Here is a 26,792-nt window from a genome sequence, read left to right on the forward strand (position 1 = left end):
CCCGCTGCTCCCCTCAGCAGTGTACTTCATTGATCTGCCTGTTCTGCTCCCCACTCTGTCTCTGGTGAATCCTCTCACTAACCCTGCACCTCTGGCTTGTACCCCAGTTCTATATGCATAAATAAATACATCTTCTAAAAAATTATAAAATAAATGCATTCAGATACCACTTTCAAAGCAAATTTCAAGGCTTCTGAGAAACAGAGCATGTACCTGACTTAAGACTTCCCTTAACACTGGGAAATCTCATCAGTATCAAAGGTTTACTGAATTGACTGTGGATACATGATGGATACCATCACAATCAATTAACACTGACAAAATAATTTCCAGGATGAATGCTTCTATTTGAATGTTCTAAATGGGAGGGAATTCATAAACAACCAAAGATAAATTCACAATCACTGAGACTTTTCAGCAAGAGAACATGAGGATTAAGAGTCCTTTGTCCCAGGCCCAGCAGTGGCCTCCAGCACCCCTGAGTAGCAGCCACAGCAAGGCGCTGAACCAGCTCCATGATCCAGAGGCAAAAGTCAACTTTAAAAGAGGTAACAGAAGGGGGTAACGGACTTCTAGAGCCAGTCTAGATTTAGGTTCTAGAGACAACACACAAAAGAAAATATTTTCACAGTGGCAAACACTTCAGGATGCTGAGGGAAAAAAGACAGTGTTTCCATGACATGGTCAGTCTCCTCCTGCATGGGCTGAGGGACGTGGTGAAAAAGTCCAGTGCTGAGCAATGCATCTGGGGAATTTTTAGTGGCCAAATCCAAGGACTGCCTTCAGTGTACTTCTGAATGAGGAACTGTCACCTGCAGCCGTGTCTGCAGAGGGTTGTGCGGCCCTGCAGGTGTTCATCTGACATGGGCTGGCTGGGCCCACAGAACCAGGTGGGAGCCACCACCAGGTCCAGGTGCCATACGGTTCCACTTTCACAAAAGTCCCCTCTATGGGATCCGGGTTCCTTTGTACCTCTTAGCTGTGACGCTTCTCCCTTCCTGCCTCTTCCTCATGCTGTTATAACCTTCGCTTAAAATGACTTATCCAGGCCCTCCCTCCCGCAGCACTAAGAAGCTTAAGCCACTTCAGCACGAGTTCCATCCCTGCCCTGGAGGTGACCCACATGGCACAGCAGACCTCTCCTGACACGCCCGCTGCTCCCCTCATCAGTGTACTTCATCAGTCGGCCTGTTTTGCTTCCCACTCTGTGTCTGGTGAATCCTCTCACCGTCCCTGCACCTCTGGTCTGTACCCCAGTTCTGTATGCATAAATAAATAAATAAATAAATAAATAAATATTTTTTTAAAAAAAAGACTTATCCCTTCAGCACAGTACCTGCCTCACCTGCTGGCCCACTTCTTCCACCCATCGCCACACTTCCTGCTCCCATAGCCTCTCCAGGTGCTGATGTTAGAACTGGAGGTCCAAGTGGATTCCAAGAAAGGAATCTACTGATATTGGCATTGAAACAAAAGAGACAATAAACACAACAGAATGGTCAAAGAAGGGGCCCTGGGAGCGGAACAAACACATAAAAAAACTAAGAGGATGTAGTTAGATCTGGGATAAGAATGTGGCATGAACTGGAGAGAATGATTCATTTAACCCTCTGCACCTGAAAAACACAAATGTGGGATGAGGTGAGTCATGTTGGTTAATCACTGGGCTTTCGGGAAATTAGAGCGCTGAGTTGGGGGAAAAAAAGACAGTAACCACAGCCAAAATCACACCATCATGGCAGGATGGCAAGGGAAGCCCGCCATGGCCCACTGCAGCCCACTTAGCCACCTCTACCCCTGCCTCAGAGCTGGAGCTCGGGCAAAGACCAAAGCAAGTGCCCAGGCAGGTCAAAATAGTCCCAGGACCCAGCACAGGGACTCAGAGGAGATATTTAACTTTTTTTGCCTCTATCCAGGAGGCAGGCTCAGCTTTCCTCCAACATAAATGCTATTTTAAAACATACTAAAACACCAAACATGTACCACATTCTTTTCTCTCATTTCAACTTTGTACAACTCAGACCTGGCACAGCACCCAACTTGAGACAAAGCCCAGCTTAGTTCAAAAGATGTGGCTCTTTGCTCAGCCACTCTGCAAGCTCTGGAAAGGTCTTCCATTCATGACTTCTGAGGACTTTTGGCGCCACGAGCGTTAAGAGTGCAGCTAAAGTTCTGTCGATTCAGAAAGCGATGAACGTGATCCATGTGTCTGAAACTGCACCATGCACCTCCATGAATTCACTTGCTTGAGTGGTGAAATGCTGGGTCGCACTTCAAGCCAAGTAACACGTGTCCAGCTCGCTAGGCCCCCGCTCACCACTTCACATAAGAGCGTTCCATGGCAAAGCAAAAAAAATAAAGTTACCGTCAATAAACACTAGGGCAACTCGAGCTAGTTACCAAAGCCCTGACTGCGGCAAGACGGAGCCTGTGCAGCTGTCGTCATAAATTAGCACTTAGTTCAGCCCCTGATTTGTTTTTCGAATTTCAAAATGAGTCACATAAAAGATTCCAGCTATTTTGAACTATCCTTTTCAACAAATCTGCACGATGGATGTAGTTTAAATGTACCAAAAAGAAAAAGAAATAGCTTTAACACTTTATTTCAATGACCAGGAATCAACACGGGCGAGGCAGTGGTCATGCTGTTGAATGCTGAACAGGTCACCTCAAAGCCAGGCTTTTTCCTTCTCCAAAGCTGCTGGAAGTTCTCTGGCTCAGCCCAGAATCCTGGTCTTCCTTCACTTTCCCCTGCTGACCAGACATACCTGGTGGCCTTGTCCTGCTCCCAGGTCGTGGCCACCCAGCTCTGCTGAAACACTTTTTACAACAAAGATTCCGAGGGTCATCCTCTAAATTCCCTCAGCCCTTCTTCAAATGTTACCAGGCCGTCACCGTCACCCAGAACACACGAAAGTCCCAGGAGTCCACACCAACACCAGCAGTGCAGGGAGACATGCTTCCTCGGTCAGGAAAGGACTCCAGCAAGCAAGCGTGGGAGCAGCCAGGGTCACCATCAGTCGGAAGGGTCCCCCACAGCTGATGACCTCCAAGCTCTGACCACCAGCCTGGTGGGATACTTCACCCCATTTTGCTCCTTTATAAGAGACAGCCAGTGAGGTAGTTTCATAGTACAATCCCTGAGATCCCCAGGCCTAAAGGTGAATACAGATCATGTGTTGACTGACTTGGGGACCCTGAGCAAACTTTTGGCTTCTCCAGGCTTCCATTGCAACCTCACGACGATGATGAGATGCCCCTCACTGAGCTGAGGTGAGCTAAGCAGGGCATGTTCAGCACCACAGATACTACTTTTACATTCTGCAGTTGGTTCGAGGGACCCAAGTGCTTCACTCTCCAGCTGCAGTCCCTGACTGCACAGTGATCCTCCCGCATATAAGAGAAGAGAACATGTTCCTTCCCCTCCATATTTTTAGACACTCCTTTTTTCCATTAAGGAGAACTCAACCCATGCCAGCAAAAAAATCACCTCTTTTTGTCAGCTGGAGAATATGAAACAAAATTAGTTTATATTTGACATATCTTTTTAAATAACAACTTCACTTTGCCAACCAGCCCTTCCCTCCCAATGCCCCAATATCCCCCTCTCTCAAATGCTTCTCCAGTCTCCTCTTTCTTACAGTTACAGTCTCCAACATCAGAGCTCTAATTTACATAGAGGTACAGCAGACGACAATGGCTATGAGCGAACCAGACTGAAGACTGTAGAAAGCCAGTTCCCAAAGGGCTGATAGGTGCACCTGAGAGCACAGAGTTGGGAGGGGCTTGGGGGTGGAGGGGCCAGCAGCAAGGGCTGGGGAGCTCCGTCTACACCCACTGGGGCCCACGGATCCCTGGAGATCAGTAGCACCCAGGAGAATGGGACTCCAGACAGAGAATAGAATCAAAATTCCAAGCTGAGCAAAAATTCCAAAGAAAGAAGGAAAACCTGTAGTGTGGAATCAGCATAAACAGTAAGGAATGGGGCAGTGCTGGGCATGGGAGGCACTGTCCCCTGTCTGACCAGCACCAGCGGCCCTGGCCCCGCCCTGGAGTACATGGTCATGGTAGACCACATCCAGTGGTCTACACATGTAAAGGTCACAGGAATTTTACCTGGTGAGAAGACCCCAGCACTGCTTTATTAGGGTGGAGTTAAGAACCTGAGATCCAGGATCCTGTTAAATCAAACTGTGTTACCTACTAAGCTACTAATTTAACCCCAACTCATAGACACAAGTTCCCACGTGACAAGCAATCTCTGGACTAACTCTAACGGAAGTGATCCATGCACACCAAAGTGGGGGAAAAAAAACCAAACATAGATTTACAGCATGGAAAATAACCTAGTGCCGTGGATGGTGGAAATCTTAGGTCATCACTCGCTTGCTTGTTTTTCTGCTACCAGTCCAAGCACACAGTCAAGACACGTCGAAGCGGGATAGCAGCCGGCCAAGGCACAGTTCACAACCCCACTCTGTCCGGTAGCGACCCTCCAATTTTTTTACTAATTGAAGTGTCTTCTGGTAACCATTGAATTAATTCAATATATGCAGTGTTCCAGATTATCATTCTCAACAAGAGGAACATTGTCAAAACTCACAGTACATTCAGCACCTAGCACCTGACTAAATAAATATTTGCTGAAAGAACAAAGCAGTGAACTAGCTGAAACTTGCAGCACTAGGTATTCAAGATATTTTCAAGGCTCAGCTTCCCACAAGCAAATTCCTTTATATGATTTCTAAGTTCACCAGATAGATTCAGAAATCAGATTCAACAGAATATAGAATCCCACATATGATTCCATTTATGATTAAAAATAGCAAATCAGGTCAGTAAATAATGATGAATTAACCAAGAAATGGTATTGAAACAACTACACAGGAAATTGGAATTCAAAAAAAAACCCTTTCTGGGGTACCAAATATTTTCTGCATGGTGAAGAAAAATTTGTAAACATTGAGATGCTATGAAAATAAAAATATAGACAAAAAGTTTTTGCAGGTTAAGTGTGTACAAAACTTTCTGAGCAAGATATAAAACACCAAAATGACAAAGGAAAAGACATATATTTGACTAAATTAGGTTTTCACATGTTGATATGATTATTAAAATACAGAAAACAAAGTAGAGATCAGCAAACTGAGGAAAATTATGTGCAATACAAATGACAAAGGGTTTGGTAATTCTAATATACTAAATACAATGTAAACTAGTACAATGTTTCAGTAGTTAATTTTGCAACTATTTTAGAGGTATATACTTCATGCATCTCTGATTCAATATTCAGTATTCTATTTCTAGAAATTATACTATGGATACAGTTTTACATATATACTTCTAGGGTTCAGGTTCAAATGTTAAAGATTTTATTTTATTTATTTATGCATACAAGCTCAGGGGCTTGGGCCAAAAGTGAGGATTCACCAGAGTCATAGTGGGGAGCAGAACAGACAGGGCTACTGAAATACCCTGCTGAGGGGAAGACAGGAGAGGACTGTTGGGCCATGTGGGTTAGCTCCCTGACCAGGGATCAAACTCATGCCACAGTGGCCAGCGATAGCTTGATAGTGCTGAAGACTTTAACCTGTGGGCTGCAGGTTCGAGGATTTTTAAGAAATAATTATTTGTAATAGTCAAAAATAGAAACTAAGCATCTAGTATTAGGGCACCAAATAAGTAAATGTATACTGTGATGTGACTTTTTAATAAATGAGGTAGATGGGTGCATCCTAACAAGGAAAGATAATCAAGGCTTTACTTTATATGAAAAAAGGAAGAAAAAAACTCTTACATACGCCTAGACCATATCTAGAAAAAAATATGAGACAAGAGATTCAGAGAAGAAGGTAATCTTTTACATTTCATTTGAACCTTTCAGTAACATTGTTGTTCTTTTATGTGTCTACAAAGTCCAGTCATTAAAAAGAACTTTCAGGGCCTTCCCTGGAGGCGCAGCCACCAGGATTAAAGCACAGCACTGAGAAGCTTAAGCCACTTCCGCATGAGTTCGATCCCCGCCTGCCCCGGAGGTGATCCACATGGCACAGCAGACCTCTCCTGACCCGCCCGCTGCTCCCCTCAGCAGCGTACTTCGTCGATCTGCCTGTTCTGCTCCCCGCTCTGTCTCTGGTGAATCCTCTCACCCTCCGCATCTGTATGAATAAATAAATAAATCTTTAAAAAAAAAAGAACTTTCAGAAAAACTGACTTAGGGACAGGCCTCCCAGGTGGCCTAGGGGCTAAGTATCAATGCTGTCAGCACTACAGCTTAGTAGGGAGGTGGCCAAAAGGGCGCGGCAGACCTCTCCTGTTTCCCCACTGCTCCCCTCAGCAGTGTATTTCAGGAGATCCGTCTGTTCTGCTCCCCACTCTGTGGTGAATCCTGTCACCCCATACACCTCCGGCCTATACCCCAGTTCTTCTATGCATGCATAAATAAAATTGTTTTTTTTTTAACTGAATTGAAAAAAAGCTTGCTTCACTGAAAATATAAGCAATATTTTGAATATTTGGGAGAATTGTTTTCAAACACGTTTGGACACTTTAAAAAAGACTTACATACAATTAACATACTTATCATTTAATTAAATAATTAAAACAGGCGTAAAACACTGCTTTCCAAACTTTCTCACATCCCAGCAAATATGGAAAGTGGTATTTCATAGCACTGGGCAAATAAGCATGGGTGCTATAGCCTACCTAGCACCCCTGCCAAGGACAGCACCCCCCTGTTGCTATGGCAGCCGCTCCCCACTACGAACTGGCGCTTTCTGACTGAGGAACTTCTAATAAATCACACCTTAGTGCAATTGCTTCAAAGTAATAAAGTTCCTATAGTAAATGGATGCTACATGCAAAAAAAAAAATTCTACAGAGCTTGAAATCAGGACAGTAGATTACTCTTTTTTTTTCTTTTTTGAGACACAATGCCTCGTAGGAGGAACATGGTTAGGCTTCTGAGCGCTGGTAATATTCTTTTCCTTGATCTGGATGTTTACAGGAATCTGTACAATTTATAAAAATCTACTGTATGCTATATATTTAAGATGTGTGCACTTTTTTTGTACACACATTATATTTCCATACCAAATTTTAAACAGTATGCTACCAGTTTGGTCCAGTTAATGAAAATAGTGAAGTTCTACAGTATTATTCAATAAATCTAAAACCATTACTTAGCAAATATGTCTTGCCAGGTCCCACAGCAAAGCAGGTTAAGGAGAACTACCTTGGAGAGTTTTTAGGGAAAGAATCTATTGAAACTCCCCTAAGACTTGTGGTTATCAGGATGCAAATGGTTTGCAAGGGAAGAGGTCAGAGAATTTTTTAAATCTGATATGCCAAGAAGGGCTCTGTGTTAAAAGGCTTAACATACGTAAAAAAAAAATTTTTTTTAGAAATCTTGAAATTTTTATTTATTTATTTATTTATGCATACTGAACTGGGATACAATCCAGAGGTGCAGGGGCAGTGAGAGGATTCACCAGAGACAGAGGGGGAAGCAGAACAGGCAGATCGACAAAGTACACTGCTGAGGGGAGCAGCGGGCGGGTCAGGAGAGGTCTGCCACGCCATGTGGGTCACCTCTGGGGTGGGGGATCAAACAAAGCACACTAAAGCAGCTGCGGCTCACTTGCAGTGCTGCGTCCTAACCCATTGCACCACCAGGGAGGGCCACATATGTACATTTTTACAAAGGAGCATTTTACAAAGGAAGAAACTGACAATTTGCCATAGTAGTGAGTCTAGTCCTGAGAAAGCCAGAATAAGCACCCAGGCTGCCTGTAGCTTATCCACTCTCCCCTCTCCTGCTCTGGCAGGAGGCCCATCCAGTTGTGATGACAGTTGTTTCTCGATCACTAGGTCCAGAAACCTAAAAAATCTAACAGGTCCATGCAATCCACCAGGTGGCCTTTCTAACTGTCACACAGATTCACAATCTGACATTTCCTGAATCCAATCAAAAAGCTTCACAGGCATCCTAAGAGACAGTAAAGAAGATAAAGAACTAAAGTAAAATCCTGGAGAGGGAATATGGAACTTCCCTCAGGCCGGGCCACAAGCGCACAGGGCCTTTGTGACCTTGACTAAAGCACCTGCTAAACCTGGGAGATAAAATGCCTGCTATCAAGGGTTGTTTGAGGACTAAATGAAACCACATCTGAACAGCTCACACTGTGAGATGTTAAACAAATACCTGGCTGCTTTGTCATTACATGTCAGGTGTCATGTGTGTGTTAGGGCCTCCTCGATGTCCTCCAGACCCTGCTTTCTCCACATCACATCTTGCCTCTTCACATACAATTCATACCCAGACTTGAGAGACAGTCATCTCGCTTCCCCACTGGAGGAGGAGGACTTAATATAGAAAAACAGGTGCCCTTTGAACAACACAGGCTTAAAGTGTTGGGGAGAGGGTAGGGAAACACATTAACACACAGGTTTTTTCTCAGCAGGTTGGACCTCCATGGATTCTATCAAGATGGATTCTACAAAGCATGGACATTTGGAGGGAGATGACTGGCTGGCATTCCCATTTATCAGTCATCGCACCCCTGTACTAGGTGGGCATGAAAAAGCCTCCAGATGGTCTCAGTCCCACCACCATCTGACTGAAACCCCAAGTGAGAACTGTCCATCTGAGCCCAGTGAACCAAACTGAGGGAATAATAAATTATTTGAGTCATTAATTTCTTTTTTTTTTAATATTTATTTATTTATGCATATAAGAGCTGGGGGTACAGACCAGACCTGTAGGGAGCATGAGGATTCACCAGAGACTGAGTTAGGAGCAGAGCAGGTAGATCGACTGAAATACACTACTGAGGGGAGCAGCAGGCGAGACAGGAGAGGTCTGATGCACCATGTGGGTCAGCTCCCTGGGTGAGGATTGAACTTGTGCTGCAGTGGCTGCAGACAGTTTCATAGTGCTGCAACTTAACCCACTGCACAACCAGGAAGAGCCCTGAAGCAACTAATTCAGAGTGGCTTGTTGCCAGCAACAGACAGCAAGATCACTGAGCACGGTGTCTGGCACATGAGTTACACTCAGTGGATGTCAACTGTCAGGACTACGGTGGTTTCAAGCTCCTCTATATGGTGACATGCTTCTCACTCAAAGCCACTCTATACTGTGAAGTGTTCACTCAACTAGGAGAGGTCAGATTCTGTCATGGCTTCCATGCACCAACCCTTCTCAGCTATTACTGATGTCTCTATGAGGGAAATTGCAATTAGCCAATTAGGATAGTGTCCATGAGTTTATAATTACTTCTTTCTTTACTTGTGGGTATTTTTAATTTGGAAGAAGTCAAGGACATATGAAGACGATCCAAGCACTGAGCATAAGCAAGAATAAGGATAGTTAGTTGTGACACAATAGGTAGGATTAACAAATCAGGGAAATGTGCAATAATGCAATTCATGTTAACAGCATCTACATATGCAAATCAATAAATTACATCAATTTAACATTATTAAATATTTATATTTGCGTCCTCTCTGGTGGCTTAGGGGTTTCATACAGCTCAGCACTATTACCACTAAGGCCTGAGTTCCATCTCGGCCAGGGAGGTAACCCACATATCACGCAGCAGACCTCTCCTGTCTCACACGCTTTTCTCCTTAGTGTATTTCAATAAATCTGACATTCTGGGGCCTGATGAGAGTCTATGATGAGTCCTCTCAGCTCTCCCCCCAACCCCCATACGAACACCTCTGGCCTACACCCCAGTTCTACACAAAATAAACTAAAAATTTTTAAGCATATTTATATTTTGATTATATAGTGTTACATGCTAACAGACCTTACTAGGAAATAGAGCTGTAGTAATAAAACATCTTTCAAAATATCGATTTTTTTTAATTGATATGCCACATTTCTTTTTATTTTTTTAAGATTTACTTATTTATGCATACAGAACTGGGGTACAGATCAGAGATACAGGAGTGGTAAGAGGATTCACCAGAGACAGAGTGGGGAGCAGAACAGGCAGACTGATAAAGTACACTGCTGAGGGGAGCAGCAGGCAGGTCAGGAGAGGTCTGCCACGCCATGTGGGTCACCTCCGGGGCACGGATCCAACTCACACTGAAATGGCTTTAGCTTCTTAGTGCTATGCCTTAACCCGCTGCACCACCAGGGAGGGCCGATATGCCGTATTTCTTAATAACTCCTTTAAAGTTGTTTTGGAATATCTTTAAATGCCTAAAGTCATGAGTCACACTCTTAGACAAATAATGCTTTTATGAGAAGGGCACTTTTAAAGAGTCCAGTGCATTATTTACTTATTTTGCCACATACATTAGTGAGGTTTCAGCAGAATCTATAGAGTATACTCACGGGAGGATTTTCAAGGTTGTCATTCATTAGGTCACACCAGAAAAAAATAAGCTTGTAGAGTTGGGACCTGCTCCCATGAAATCACCATCCTGGGTTGGTTGCCAGATGCCTCGGAACATACCTCCACCTTCCACCTGGTGGTGCCAGGGACCGTGATAAATGGAATGCTGCTTTCCTGCCCCAGAGCCCTGCCAGCACCACCCTTCCTTAGAGCGCCAGAGCCTCTGCTAGCCCAGGGCCAACCCCAGTGGTCAAGGAAGTGTTTCTCTGCCTTTGTAAGATTTTGTGGGCTTGTGTAAAGGGAAAAGGCGGTCCTCCCTAGTGGCACAAGAGGTTAAGCTGCAGCACAATCAGCTACCTGCAGCCACAGCAGAATGAGTTTGATCCCCAGCCAGGGAGGTGACCCTCATGGCACAATAGACCTCTCTCGTCCTGCCTTGAATCCACCTGTTTCCCACTCTGCCTCTGGTGAATCCACTCAACCCCACACCTCTGGCTTGCACCCCTGCTCTTGTATGCATAAATAAATAAATCTTTAGAAAATAGTAAAATGAAAAAAAAAGGAAAAAGCAACCGCATGGATCCCAACATAGACATTAATTATTGTGCAAACATATGCAAATCATAAAAAGTACACACAAGCTGTTTGTGCTATTATAGAACTACAAAATAAAGTACACTAATTAAATACAAATTAAACTGTAAAACCAGGAACATTCAAGTGAACGTTAGTCTAACATGATGGATGCTTTTGTTCTGCTGAACTGAGTTGCCCAAGGCTGTGGCTGCATTCCAAGACAGCAAGCTTTGTTACTCACGTGCCACGTGGTGGTTTCATTCCCTTGCACTCCACACACTGTCTGTCCCCAAAGTTGCTCAATTCTACCTTCAAATCAAACCACCTCTACTTTGGTGGAAATCACTGTGGTCTCCCTTCTTGCACCTTCCCATGGTCCTGGTGCATGCTGCAAGCAGCTGTTAGGACCACCCTCACAGAAGCCACTGTCCACATGAAAACTTCCACTGGCCGCCCCACGGGAAATTCCTGCCCTACAAGACCCCACACATTCAGGGCCCAACCTCCTGTGCTCTCTGTGTCAGCTACAGCACCTGCCTGCCTCAAACTCACCAGGCATGTCCCTCCCATGCTGCCTGTGAATATTGTCTTTTTTTTTTTTTTGAAGGTTGATTTATTTACACATACAAGTACAGATCAGAGGTGCAAGGAGCTGAGAGGATTTACCAGAGATAGATAGGAGAGAAGAACAGGCGGAGAGGAGCAGTGGGAGAGACAGGAAAGGTCTGCTGCACCGTGTGGGTCACCTCCCTTGTCAGGGATCTAACTCTAGCTGCAGTGGCTGCAGATAGCTTCAAAGTGCCGTGTTTATACCCTTTTGCCACCAGGGAGGCCCCGAATATTATCTTTTTGGAGGTTCTGGATGGGGCAGTGGTCCCTGCCATGATCTGTATCACCACCAACAGTACTTGCAGGAACTGCTGGTCCAGCACCTTTGCATGGTCCACGCCACACTGCTTCACCAGCTGAAACTCCAGCCGTGAAGCCTGATTTCACATTTGCTGAATATGCTGCTGTCAGTCTCCTGAGCTCCCTCCCTTTTCTTTGGTCAAATACACATAACTTAAACTCTGCCATTTAACCATTTAATAGTATACACTGAATATCAAGTAACTAAAATAAATGTAAAAGCACAATCACAATATTTGTAAAAAATATAGTCTTTAGTCATTAGGTAAAAATTTTCCCAGCAGGGCCCTCCCTAGTGGCACAGGGCGGGTTAAAGCACAGCACTAAGAAGCTAAAGCCACTTCCGCATGAGTTCGATTCTGGCCTGCCTTGGAGGTGACCACATGGCACGGCAGACCTCTCCTGACCCGCCCACTGCTCCCCTCAGCAGTGTACTTCGTCAGTCAGCCTGTTCTGCTCCCCACTCTGTCTCGGGTGAATCCTCTCACCACCCCTGCACCTCTGGCCTGTACCCCAGTTCTGTATGCAAAAATAAACAAATCTTAAAAAAACAAATAGGGCCCTCCCTGGTGGCACAGCGGGTTAAAGCACAGCACTAAGAAGCTAAAGCCACTTCAGCATGAGTTCGATCCCCACCCTGTAGGTGATCCACATGATGCAGCAGACCTCTCCTGACCCACCCGCTGCTCCCGTCAGCAGTGTACTTCATCAGTCTGCTCTCCACTCCGTCTCTGGTGAATTTTCTTACCGCACCTGCACCTCTGGCCTGCACCCCAGTTCTGTATGCAGAAATAAATAAACCTTTAAAAAGAAGTTCCTAGCAAGGCCTTATAGCCACACCCTCCCACCAGCACCACCAGGCCCTTCCTGGCTTGCACCTACCACCACCTGACACACTTGGTATTGTGAGTGGTTGATCGTCAACATGAGGTCAGGATCTTTGGTACCTATTTACCCAACCCCATGGCCCATAACAGGCACTCAGGATGCAGCTCGTGCTACAGGACCACCCAGTCTTCACATGGCCCCAGTGCGTTTTTCTAAGCTGTGTCCACCAGCCAGTAAAGCTGTGACACTGGATTTCATTTAGGATGATCCCTTGAAAGTCCAGAAGGTAACTGCCTCTATTTCTACACAACAGCACTGAAATGAACATAGACAGGAAAATAGCAGGCCCCACAGAATGGGCGGTTTGGGGGGTAGACCTGTAACTTTTCTAGCCCCATTCTAAGATACCAGATTGAGAGAATGGGGGAGCAGCCAAACTATCTGCAGTAGAAGAAGGCACAGTGTGTGCCTTACACAGAGGAAAGAGTCCCCCCATTCCTGCAAGGGGAGTAAGGAGGCGAAGCAGTCACCACAGGCACTAAGAGGAAGGCGGCGCTGGATGTGAAGCCCTCCCACTGATGGACCTGGCATTTCACCTGCAGTCTAAACTTTCACACTTTAAGGCTCTTTTACAGTCAATCTGATGCAAATTTATTTCCAGTCTATCAGTTCATCCATTATTTCCAGTAGCAGCCAAACTTTCTACCAGTCAAACATCTCGGTCCCTTAGTAAGGATTACATTTAAATACACAAGTAATGCACACTCAACCATACAAACCAAGACAGAAAATAAAAGAACACGTCATGTACGAGTACAAATCAGTCCCGCCCCAGGCAGATAACCACTTATACTCAGGAGTCTTTGCACAACTGTTTCCTGTTTGTATTTGCTTAATGTAAGCAGAGTCACCCGCCATCCTCTCCCAAACATTTCCCTCCTCTGCACTGGGCCTAGCATTACGCATTCCTCTTGCTCAGCAGCTGTTCCCCTGTGCCATCCCTGGCCTCTTCCAACTCAGCTCACCCTTACCAGCTACTAAGCTTCCCATGACCTGGCAATTTCACATCACGTGGCATCCAAAGGGTTGTTGGGTGGCACTGCTTAACTTCTCCATGTGTCCTATCAATAAAGCATAGCACTGGACAAAGTCCCCTGCTCTCCAGGAAATCTGTATATGCACCTATTGTGCAGCCATTCAACACAGCTCTGGGACGAGTTTCCCTTCAGCCTTCACAGCACCTGACTAGTTCATTCTTCATTTTTTTTTTATACAGACCCCTTGTTGTTGTTTTTAGAATTAAAACAAGGCCCAGAGGTGCTCTCCAAAGGGTGAGCCTGGCCAGGTTTAGGCTACCCTGGCAGAGGGAGAAAGGTCAGTGCAGTCAGAGATGGGTAGAAGGGGAGCCACTGACAAGCAGAGTCAGAAACATTTTCCGACAACAGCTAAGCCCTGGGTGCCTCTTTTGAAGGAAAACAGACTACTGAGTCCTCAATGAGAACTGGGGGAAATAAGAAAATAAAATGAAGGAAAAAAAATGATCGTGCAAGTCAGATAAAAGAGATTTAACGAAAGAAATGTGGATCCGGGCATGCTTAATGTTGATCTAAAATAAAAAGCGGGCCCACCCTGATGGCACAACCCAGTAAGGGGCAACACTATGAAGCTAGCCACAGCCACTGCAGCACAAGTTTGACCCTCCTCAAGGAAGGTGACCCACATGGTGCGGACGACCTCTCCGGTCTTACCCGGTACTCCCCTCAACAGTGTATTTCAGTCAATATGCCTGTTCTGCTCTCTACTATCTCTGGTGAATCTTCTCTTCTCCGGTAAATCCTCTCATGGCCCCACCCCGACCCCACACCTCTGGCCTGTACCCCAGCTCTTATGCACAAATAAATAAATAAATCTTTTAAAAATAAATAAATAAAAAGCCGTCATCTAAATGAAGACAGAAAAAGAAGGGCTACAAGAAGGTGAGACATGAGGCAAAGGGGTACGGGTGGTTCTTCACAGCTGCAAATTTCCAGCTAACTCAAGGAAAAACCAAGCATCAGCAAGTTCTGTGTCATTATAAAGAAATGAGGATAAAGGAACTATCCTGTATCCCCCATCTTTGTGAACTCAAACCAAAATCAACATTTGTCATTTCACCACTAAATCACTTCCCCCACTTCATAACTGCATTCAAATTTTAATTAGCATAAACATGTATTACTTTATAATGAAATAAGAAAAATGGACGTCTGTTATGGAAAAGTTTAGAAAATATTTTAGCTTCTAAAGTAAAAGATAAGTCTATGAAGTATGCACTATCAGTGCTATGAATTTGGCTTTTTTAATTAAACTTGTCCTGGCCAATACAACAGTTCTCCCAATAGCCACAGCTTCCCTTATTGGGGTTTCAATGAACCGAGATCAACTTAGGTGTAAAGTATTATTTACAATAAGATATTCTGAGAGACCATAGTCACATAACTTCTATTAGTATAGATATCATTAGTCTATTTTTTATTATTGTTCATCTCCGACTGTGCCTAATTTATAAATTAAACTTTATCATAGCTATGTGATAGGAGAAACATATATCTACATAGGATTTGGTGCCATCTTGGTTTCAGGCATCCACCGTTGAAAGAATAAGGGGGACTCTGCAATATGAACAGAGAAAAAAAATGAAATACTTTCCTCTTTCCCCTCACCAGCGGAAGGCAAATGTGATGTGATATCCTGTGCAAACACATGAACGTACACAGCACTCCCCAACTGCCTCTTCCCTCCCTCTCACCGGAACCTTTCTCCACCCTTCCTTAGTAACTGGACTATCCATAAAAAAGGGAGGTTCCAGGTTCCCAACCTGATGAGGGGTGGAGCCAAGTGGTCAGTAAAACTATCAAAGCCTCCAGGGACACAGGAGGGGAAGTGGAACCCACTGACCTATTCAAGTTCCTTCACACTAAGACTTTGTGTTGTCTACTGGGGGGGATGGCAGAATCCACTTACAGCATGCAAATTTGGTGTCCTAGGGTGCCCCTCTGTCTGCCCACTAACACCTCTCTCTTTCCCCTCTCCTGCCCCTTCTCTCCCCCCTTTCCTTACCTTCTTTCTCCCTCTCACCTTCTCTTACGAGGGAGTCTTCTATAAAGATACTTTTTCAGAAAACATATTTTATTTGCAGGTCCTAGTTACAGTAGTCATTCCATGACAGCAGAAAGGAAGTAATACTGGAGAATTCAGGGGGGGAGGGGGAAACTCAATATAAATGGATTCAGCTCCCTGATATCTTGATCAAAGAAGAGAAAACAAGGGAAATGATTTCCCTCTAAGTCTGGCTTGTTCAATTCCTGAGCTCATTCAATTTTCTGGTCATCCAGGTCTTCCAGGCACCCATGAGCACTCACTAGGTAAGCCCTGAACAAGCAGGGCCACCTTCAGGACCTCACAAGCAGTCAGAGCAGGTGGGACAGACTCACTGAAACAGGCGATTCCACAGGGAGAAAGTGGCTCAGTGACACTGATGCTGAAATCCACTCTTCTTTTCCTTACTTCTGCTGATAAAGCCAGGCAACAAACCTCCTCAAGACCCATGCTCCCCCAGCTGCTCTTCGGAATGCAAGCTGCAGGTCAGTCACCTGTGCGAATGGAAGGGAAGGCCCGCAGGATAGACAGACTGATCACCCCCCTCCCCATACATCCTCACCTACCACCCTGTGCCCCTCACTCTTCTCCAAGCTCTGCGTTTTGCCTTCCTCTCCATACAGCACTTACCACTTGCTAACCTCCTCCTAACAGACTAAAATCATTCCGCCACCTTCCACCCCACCTTTCATCTGCTAAACTAAGACCAGTGATCAAACATCTTTGACTTGGGTGGTGTCCTTGTGGTCTAGGGGTTATGTCTCAAAACTATCACTGCTATGGCCAGGGAGCTGATCTCCATGGCACAACAGACCTCTCCATTCTGGCCCATTGCTCCCCCAGCAGTGGGTTTTCAGTCAATCTGCCTGTTCTGCTCACCACTCTGTCTCTGGGTAATCGGTCCTCTGATCCCTCTCCAAACCTTGCACCCCAGTTCTTCAAAAGTAAATAAATTATTTTTTGAACCTTTGATTTGGGGCCTCTCTGGTGGCACAATGAGTTAAAGTGCAGCACTATGAAGCTATATGGCAGTCACTGCAGCACAAGTTCGATACCTGGCCAGGGAGGTAACCCACATGGCATGGCAGACCTCTCCTGACCCACCCGCTGCTCCCCTCGGCAGTGTATTTCAGTACATCTGCCAGTTCTGCTCCCCACTCTGTCTCTAGTGAATCCCCTCACCTCCCCCCCCCCCCCCACCCATGCACCTCAGGTATAATAAGGTGATGACAGTAAATATCCTCATCACCTGCTAAAGTTCTGTTTTGCCTGGTCTGTGTTAGCTGCTCGTGTGGTGGACATAAAGCAATGGGGTTTAGTTCCTTGCTGGAGTGTCCATGTCCCTAGGAAGGCAGGGAGCGCTCTGATGAGAGGAATCACCGCCATCCCATCTATAAGCAGAAACCCACAGCTCCTGGCATGAAAGAAGTGCATGATGCTGATAAATGGTTAAGTAAGTGAACACCTAGTCCATTTTCTAACACATACCATACACTGTAGAAACAAAGACAAGTGAAAGTGTAATATTTGCATATATATATACAAGCAGGAAATTTGATCTAAACTACTGGACACAAATAAATTTGAAGACCTTTTCTAACTCATGACCTCAAAATCTTTTCATGTCTTAGCACCTTGAAATGTACTTTTCCATTATGCTACTGGCAACATCCTGGGAGCAGAACTAGGGGACTGAGCACATCACTAAAACAATGTCACTGGACTCCAGAAAAGAGCCACAGAAGAGAGCCACAGACAGGGGGCTGAGGCAAGACCGTGAGACATTTATGACTGTTCCACATCTGATTCTCATACACTCCAGAGGCACACCGAGCTCTGGAAACTGAGGAAGAGATGCAATGAGACCAACCCCAAACAGCAGAGGACAACTTGCTGGCGTCCATTAGCCAGGCCTGCACGCTGTCCCCAAACACAGGCTCTGCCAAGAAGACACCCCACTGTGTCGCGTATACTCATCACCATCCAGTGTCACCGATGCTGAACCACACTTTGTATGAGGGGTTCAACCAAACAGAGGAATCAGGTGTGGTAAGAAGTGCAGTCTGCTGCTAGCTCCTCTGCACGCTCTCCCCTCAACAGCAATGCTAGATTCTGAAAAAGGAAAAATATGAATATGCTAAGAGAATCTTGATGGTTCCCTAGCCCACGCCTCCCTTTTTCTTCCCATAGCCTCCCATTCTACGCAAACGTTGCTTCCACAATGACTTGGTCAATTCACATGAACCTGTTGAATACAGTCAGTAACAGGGAGTTCACTATGGCTCTAAGCAGAGGGCCCACAGCCTGACCTATCTGCTGTACTGTGAACTGTTTGCTCTCAGACCATAGAGCCCATCACAGAAGGCCACATACACATCTGAAGTCCCCACAGCCCAGATGTCGCACCAAACCCCAAGGACTTGACTGCTCTGAGATGAGACACCACACAGATTGTAAGCAAGGCTAAAAGGAGGTGCTTCAACCAATTCCTTCCCAGAAGCAAGGACACCCTCAGCTGCCTTTTAATCATGCCTCAGCTGCTGAGGAAGTGGCAGAAATCTCTAAACTGCTGTCAAGACAACCAAAGTCCAAATATAAATGACTTTGGGATCCAATCCGGAAGCAGATTTTAAGTATATACACAAAGCACGCCCAGAAGAAATAAAATAATAAAAGAAAAGGAAGATCCTCTCTTCCCCCATCCTCCCTCCTCTTGTTTTTTGCCACATGGTAATGTGTGTTAAAAATGCATACTGGGAAGCTTTCCACCTTTGGGGTTGGAACAGCTGCTGCCTCAATATTGTTTTTGTTAGTTTTTTTTTTTTTCTTAACATACTTTGCTGTTTTTGAGGGTGTTGTTTTTAAGCTACTTGTTTCATAATACTAGTTGACATTACAAAGTGTGACAATAGATGCTTTATTGGCTAGAATGGAACTTGGGGTCCTGGGGGTCCACTGAGGACTCTACCCAGAGTGTTTCCATCAAACACACCCTCCTGCATGGCTAGCTTCCACAGATGGCTTGATTTATGCAAAAAAAAAAGGGCATTCACAAAGGCTGGCTGGGTTACTGCCACATGGGATAAACATAACTAAGTCTGCCCAGGAAGAAATGGGGGCTAAGGATTGACAATAGGTACCCTACATAATTTCAATGCTCAGGGGTCCTTGGTTTTTCCAAAAGTAGAAAGTATTCAGAGAATGTTCCATAGACTATCACTGACAATCCATCTGCATATTCACTGAAAGGACAAGTACTGTGCTGAAAACAGGTCACCTGGTCCATTTTATTTCCACCTGTTGAAAATGACTCTGCCCGTCCTCCCTGGTGGTGCAAGGGATTAGGACGCAGCACTGCAAGCTAGCCATAGCCACTTCAGTGCGAGTTCGACTCGCAGCCCCAGAGGTGACCCACATGGCGGGCAGACCTCTCCTGAACCCCTGCTGCTCCCCTCAGCAGTGTACTTCATCGATCTGCCTATTCTGCTCCCCACTCTGTCTCTGGTGAATCCTCTCACTGCCCCTGCACCTCTGGCCTGTACCCCAGTTCTGAATGCATAAATAAAATAAATCTTTAATTAAAAAAAAAAAACCCTGGCTGTCAGAATGCTCTGACCCACAGAGGAACAGAGAATATAATTAAGAGTCTCCAACTAAGACCTGGGATTAAAAAGTATTCACTGCCCATGCTGAAAACAACCTTGTGCCCTAAATGGAAATCAGATCTAACACACAACCTCAGCAATCAGGACAACAGACTAGGATCAAAAAAACTAGTTTCTCTCTTCTCCAGAGAGACAACAGAACTTCAGTGATGTGGCCATAGATCACGTCACCCTCTCAAGAGGGCCTACTCAAAGAGATCCCAGGGAGCGTGGTGCTTACAGTCTGGTCATACTGAGACCAGGGAGGTGTGGCAAAGGCTAAAACAGGAAGCTGAGTACTAGCCACATGCAAGAATTCATCCAGAAAACACAGCCCTCCCAATACAAAGAACAAAGGAACTTGGAACTCCTGTTAGATTTTTGAGAGCTCTTTCAGATTTTTTTGACTTGTCCAGTCACTAAGCCATAGGATTCTCTCTCAAATCCAGAGAGTCCAACTCAAAGCAGTTAAAATGGCTTTGACCTCACCCAAAGGTCATCTCTCTCAGAGCAGCTAGTAATATAGCCTGTCATACACACCTTGCCCAGCCAGAATCAGGCACTTAACACAGAAGTATAACTTTAGTGTTACTCATGGAGGTAATCAGGTACTGGCCCTTTAACAAAGATCACCTCTGCCCTTAACCAAACTAAAACTATGCACCCCAAGAGTGACGCCCAGAAATAACTTCTTGCTTCGTTAGAAAAAAATTATTTCTTTCCAAATTCAAACTCTTACTAACACAGTTACTGCGAAGAACTATCAAGCAAAAGCCAAGTATTGTCTCCAGCCACTGAAAAGTGTGTTTCATTCTTACAGATAAGAGACAAATAAGTAAAGGATTTCCTTCAACTTTCTCATCCTGCAGGCTTACTAATTGTCACCCTGGAATCATAGGTTAGCAGGAAATGGTAATGTGTATCTTAGAATATTATCTGGTATAGTCCACCTTCAAAGGAAAGATGTTATCACATCCATTTTACACATGAGACACCTGAGGTACTTATCTGAATAGCAAGTAGGAAAGAATCAGAACAGAGTTGCTACCTGCTGATGTAGGGCTCTTTCCACCTGACCACCAGGCTTAAATATAGATTCCTGTTCCACCTAAGTAGATGGCAAGGAAAAAAAGCACTAAAAAGTTAATTAAAGAGGCCCTCATGGTGGCGAAAGGGGTTAGAGTGAAGCACTATGAAGCTGTCATCAGCCATTGCAGCATGAGTTCAACCCCAGGTCAGGGAGGTGACCCACATGGTGCAGCAGACTTCTCCTGTCTGGTCCGCTGCTCTCCTCAGCAATGTATTTACTCAACCTGCCTGTTCTTCTCCCCACTCTGTCTCTGGTGAATCCTCTCACCACTCCCTGCACCTCTGGCCTATACCCCAGTTCTGTGTGCATAAATAAATAAATCTTTTTAAAATTTTAATTAAATAAAGGCAACATGTTTCCCACTTTATTTGTTCCCAAGCTGAATCCTGACCCAGCCACACATGGAAGAAGCCTGTTTGGACGCCTGGACCCAGCACTCCTGCAGAACATCAGAATGACTCCTCACAAGGAAAACTCAGGATTGCTGGAACTGATGTCTGGACTGTGTTAGCCTGGCAGACAGTGACCCAGCCCTGCAGCGCCAATAAAGGTCAAGGAGGAAGGCCAGACAACATCCCTTGGGATCCCAGCAAGTAATCCAAGTGCCTGGGGTTACAGGGAAGGTTTATGCCAGGTCTCTGGAATTCAGGGCACACCGGTCAATCAAGTGTAAATGTCCTCTAGGGGAGGACAGGATGGGAGGCAGTCAGAACTTCACTTCCAGGGTGCCACAAGTGTCCAGATCGAACCCCAACACTCCTAGAATCATTTTCTCCTTATTTATTTGCTTCTTGTACCTCCATCAACATTTCCTTTTGGTTTTGTTTTGTTTTGTTTTGTTTTGTTGTTTTTTGTTTTTTACTTTTTAGGAAATGGTTTTCTTGGGAAACCAGATCAGCCAATAGGGATATCAGCGCAAAAGGCTGAAGAAAACCCAGATTGAAAACAGCTATTTCAAAAGAAGGAATTCTGGAATTTGATTTGGACACCCAAAAGGAAATGCTTTGTTCCTTTCACGTTTCTTCAGGCTCAGAAAGCCCCCTTTTTGGGAGGGGGAGACGATGATGGGGAGCACCTTCTTATCCTGCTTTATCCGGACCACGAAGGTTTCTGGGCACGACTCCACAGCACTTTCCTCGCCTCCCTCACGCTTTCTCACCCTCATTTCGCTTCTCCTTTTTAAAAAAAAAAAAAAAAAAAACTAAATTGCCCCCGAGAGGCAGGAGAGAACTCGGCGTCTTGGCACAGTAACTCCAACTTTCCGCCGGAAGGAAATTATCAAAGGCGAAGAAGAAAGCCCTCCGAGGTCCAGGCGGCGGCGATCGTGCCGGGGCCCCGCGCCCGCGCTTCCTGCCCCAGCTCTGGGGTCCCGGGCGCCCCCGCCTGGCCCAGCCCCCAGTCCGGCGAGGCTGAGCGGAGCCCGGGAAGCTGGTCTGACTCTCGAGCAGGGAGAGCTCCCGGGCAAGCTCGGACCTGGACCCACCCGGGGCGCGCGCGGAGGCGGGGGACCGTGCCCCAGGGACTGCGGGGCGCACCGACGAGGGCAGTGCAGGGGAGAAGAGGCTCCCAGTGACGAGGGGGCGCGGGACGTGGGAGGCGCGCCGGTCTGGTGTGGCCCCGGTGGGTGGCAGCGTAGGACTCACCCCAAGAAGACACACTTTGAGCTCTCGTATCGCCATCATGAGCTCGGGGCCGCTTCGAGCAGGGGTTCAGCATCCTCCGGGGCCGGGGCCGAGACCCTGGCCGCGCCGAGCGTCCTACAGTCTCCGCCTTTCCCTCGCGGCAGCCCGCGGGCGGGACCGCAGCCGCTGCTATTTCTGGGCCGCCGGCCCCACGGTGGGTCACGTGGCCGCCGGCCGGCTCCTCCCGGGGCTTTGGGGCTAACCTCCTAGGCCCCCACCTCCCAGGAACGCCCCTGGACGGCTGCAGCCGCCCTTGGTGCCGCCCCTGGGATCCGTGGCGTCCCGAACGGATAGGATAGCCTCCTCGCTCTGACCAGCAACAGCTGGATCTGGCTCTACATAACCTCTTGGGGCATCTACACCTACCAACCCCGCCCGGCTGACCTGCCCTCCTGGGGTGGAAGATGAACAGGCTTGGCAGTGGGAAGCCCCACTGAAGAGTCCATTCCTCACCTGAAAAGTGGGTGCCACCAGCGGAGGTCATTTCCCTGGGAGCACTTTAAAGTCTATGTGCAGTCCCTTCACTCAATGACATTATGGTTTCCAGGCAGAAATCAAGTCAAACAAGTGCTGCCTTTACAACTGTCAGGGCTTCTATTTACTTCCAGGAGTTCTTCCCATTCAATCCTGAGTTCTCTATGTCGTTGACAGTGGTTCTAGAAGCATTCTTCCCTCCAAAACAAATATGTCCATGTCTAGAGAGGAAACTGCCCTGCTCAGTATAGAAATCCTGCAACTTCCCTGGACAGTCACCAGCCCCTTAACCACAGCTGGAAAGAAAAATGGAGGCCCCGCAGGCCGCTGCATCCTTCTCAACCAAGAAATATAAAACAGCCTCTGGCTTGAAACAGGCAAGGAAAGCTAGTTCAGCTGTCCCCTTTTCTTTTTAAGATTTATTTATGTATGCATACAGAACTGGGGTACAGACCAGAGGCTCAGGGGCGGTGAGAGGATTCACCAGAGACAGAGTGGGGAGCAGAACAGGCAGGTAGTGGAAGCACCCTGCTGAGGGGAGCAGTGGGCTAGACAGGAGAGATCTGCTGCACCGTGTGGGTCACCTCCAGGGGCTGGGGATCCACCTCTCACTGAAGCTGCTGCGGCCAACTTGCAGTGTTGCACTTTAAACCACGTGCCACCAGGGAGGGCCCCTTTTCTAATGCAGCACCCAGTGTATCGCCTAATTCTCAAAGACAGGTAGAAATGTCCACCTTTAAAATAAGGATTATTTCCCTCATATGTGGAATTTAATGAACAGAGGAAAACAAAACAAAACAAACTTAGAAATCTAACTACAAAACTGAAGCTAGCAGAAAGGGAGGTTGGGAGTGGGCAGCAAAGTGTGGAGGGGACTAGGTTGGAGGACCATGGGGTCTTGGTGATAGGTGTGGTGTGGGGAGAGACATCTGAAGAACATGACCCCATAGCTCTGTGTCATATTATGTTTTATACCGATATTTCCTTAATTTAAAAAAATACAATTAAAAAAAAAAAAAAAAGACAGGACCTCTCTGGTGGCACAAGGAGTTAAGCTCAGAACTATGAAGCTATGCCTATCACAGCAAGAGTTTGCCCCCAATCAGGGAGCTGACCCACATGACACAGTAGACCTCTGCTGTCTTATCTGCTGCTCCCCTCAGCAGTGTCTTCCAGTACATCTGCCTGTCCTGTTCCCCACTCTGTCTCTGGTAAATCCTCTCACTCTCTGCACCTCTGGCCTATACCCCAGTTTCAGTATGCATAAATAAGTAAATCTTAAAATAAATAAATAAAAAGAAAAGAAAATTCAATCTTTGGGACATATCTACTTGAAAATTAACTAGCATTAGATAATTCATTAGCATATAAAATATGTGCATATTTTAAATGCATCCCATATCCCTAACTCTCCAGCCTCTCTTCCTGACTTTCCAAGTTTGACACAATGACTCCCATTCTCCTAGTGGATCAACTACTTTGATTATCTGACTTTGCTCCTTTTGAAATCTTTTTTTTTTTTTTAAGATTTATTTATTTGTGCATACAGAACTGGGGTACAGGCCAGAGGCTCAGGGGCGGTGAGAGGCTTCACCAGAGACAGAGTGGGGAACAGAACAGGCAGATCAACGAAGTACACTGCTGAGGGGAGCAGCGGGCGGGTCAGGAGAGATCTGCCATGCCATGTGGTCTCCTCCGGGGCAGGCGGGAATCGAACTCATGCGGAAGCGGCTTTAGATTCTCAGTGCTGTGCTTTAACCCGCTGCGCCACCAGGGAGGGCCAACTCCTTTTGAAATCTTACTGAAGATACTCAGTACCCAATTAATCCTATATAATAGGGACTTGGGTTTTTTCTCCAGAGAGAAAAATCCTGGCACACGAGAGTGAAAATAGACAGTTGACAAATTTCCCAGGATACCAGGAGCTTCCCATGGCCAGGTGCAGGCTTGTGGAGGATTATTTACTTATACAAATCTGACTAAATTGTTCAAAAAGTAACCAAGACCAGATGCTGTCTCTATTCAACTTGAAGATTAGTGTCTCCTATCTGTCCTTGGCTTAGTTTCAAAGTTCAGCCAGTCCCTGTGTGGGCCTGCCAGAATAGCCCCATCGTGCTCATAATACCAGGCTGTGCTCAGACTTGGTGCTCAGAGAACAACTACCACATAGTTGCCAGCCACAGCTTGATAAAGCAGCAACTCGGCCAAGGCCATCCCTCACAGCGTGACTTGAGTCTCCATGTAGAAGTGTGTCTTCTTTTTAGCTTTTCTTTTCACTTCCCAAAAGCCAATTGCCAATTCAGTGGAAGCTTTTCCACCTTTCTATACCTTATGGAGTAGCCTACTGTAAAATTACAATAGGTCACCAAGATCTGGACCACCCTGAAAGATAGCTTTCCCAAGATGTTCATATAGTCATGCCCAAGAAGTTCTGCTAGTTCTCCCCAAGACTTGCAGAACAGGCCTTCCAAAGAGGGGTCACTTCAGCATGAGGATTATTTTGAGCCAAATTCAATAGAGGCCTTGCAGACTCATAAACTTTTACTACTTCCTTGATTACCAGAATAAAAGTTGGAGGTGTTACCTAGAATTAAGGATTTTACCAGAAATAAACTTTCTACCAGAAAAATCTGTCTATTTGATAAGGCCAAGATCTACTTACAGAACATCTTAGTCACCTCCTCCTTGTCATGTGAGTTCCCTCTCTCTTCTCCTTGAAGCCTTAGACCCCTATTGCATTCCTTACTTGAGGACCTTCATTTTGCCTCATTAACTTTAGAATCCACAATTATATGAATTTTCCATACATAGTTGTTTAAATATTTCATCTACTAATATGTCCAAAATTATTCTGATTGTTCAACCAATTGAGAAAAACCAAAAGGAGCGGGGAATATTTATTTTCCACCCGTATAGTCCTAAGACAATAAGTAACAGATAAGATTTTTCTTCTTGCCTTTATGTTTCTTTGATTCTTCTCATTCCAATCTCTGTCACTAGCTTATGAATTGGGGATCCTTGTGTCATTTCTAGTCTCTCTTGATGTAATCCCTTATCCAGATCTTCCTATCACCACACCAGAGAGTCACCCTATCTATTGCTCTCCCCTGTACCCAGCCCTATTAAAAATTATTACAGGTCAACCCTAATGTGAAGTGTGTTGGCCTGACTGTGGGTCCTCACCCCCACACTTTAAAGGGACGTATAATGAAACTCAACATCAGGCACACACAAAAAGTTTAATAAAGGGTTTACTTACAAAACTGCAGAAAGAAATGCAGAAGAAGTGCAGAAAGTATTAACTCAGGGAGAAAGAGAGGGACATAAATTGGAGTGTCCTGCCAGTTCCACTGAGCTAGAACCCCAATAACATGCTGAAAAACAGCAAAAAAAAAAAACAAGGCCCCCCAAGGCCCACATGTCCAGTTATATACCAAACCTGGCTGCTTACCTCCACCCTCAGTGCCCAGGTGGTGATGGCCTTATGGGATTTGTCGACATTGATGTCTTGAATCTCTTTGGTCTGTGGCTGGGGGAGGGTCCATAAAGAATGATTAGGACATTCTTTCCACCCAACAAAATCGCATCAGTTGTACACCTTCTAGGCAGTTTGAACACTCAACAAACAGCAGTTCTAGGCTGTTAACCAGATTGTGCTTGTGGGTTTATGCCCAACCCACAACAGTAGCCTCATGAAAACCCCTGTCCCCATCAACCCAAGGTGATGCCTGAGGATCTAGCCCAGAAAGAAAGAGTGTTAACTCCTATCATACATTTTGGGGAATGACAGGTACCCCCATAGCCTTCACCTTTTTAAAGATACTATGTGCTCTTGAAGGCATAATGTTCTCTCTGGGTGTTATTAGACTATAATTAGTACTAAGGGCTCCTCCTGACATGGCTAGAATTTTCTGTGAATACAAAGAGTTCTAATGTAACTTAAGCACTGATAAAAATTCAGTAGTAAATAACTGAAAAAATTACCAAATAAAACCATAGAATCTTCAAAATTGTCTTTTGAACACTTTGTAAAGACCAAGTTGTACTAATTCAGACTTCTGCATTTTCGCTGCTTAAAAGTCTTGAACAACACCAAACTCTC

The 26,792-nt window shown here is 45.6% G+C and overlaps 1 protein-coding gene across 1 annotated transcript in view; it reads right to left on the reverse strand.

Moving 5' to 3' along the window:
* Positions 1-22,392, reverse strand: part of RAB31 (RAB31, member RAS oncogene family) — a 130,893-nt gene extending 108,501 nt beyond the window's left edge. The window contains exon 1 of the mRNA XM_004683738.2: positions 22,178-22,392. Within this exon, the coding sequence (XP_004683795.1) occupies positions 22,178-22,216 (39 nt within the window). The 5' untranslated portion in view covers positions 22,217-22,392. The remainder of the gene's footprint in view (positions 1-22,177) is intronic.
* Positions 22,393-26,792: the final 4,400 nt, after the last annotated feature.

The sequence above is a fragment of the Condylura cristata genome, unplaced genomic scaffold (genome assembly GCF_000260355.1).
Source record: "Condylura cristata isolate star-nosed mole 26May11 unplaced genomic scaffold, ConCri1.0 scaffold00016, whole genome shotgun sequence".
In the NCBI taxonomy this organism is placed as follows: Eukaryota; Metazoa; Chordata; class Mammalia; order Eulipotyphla; family Talpidae; genus Condylura; species Condylura cristata.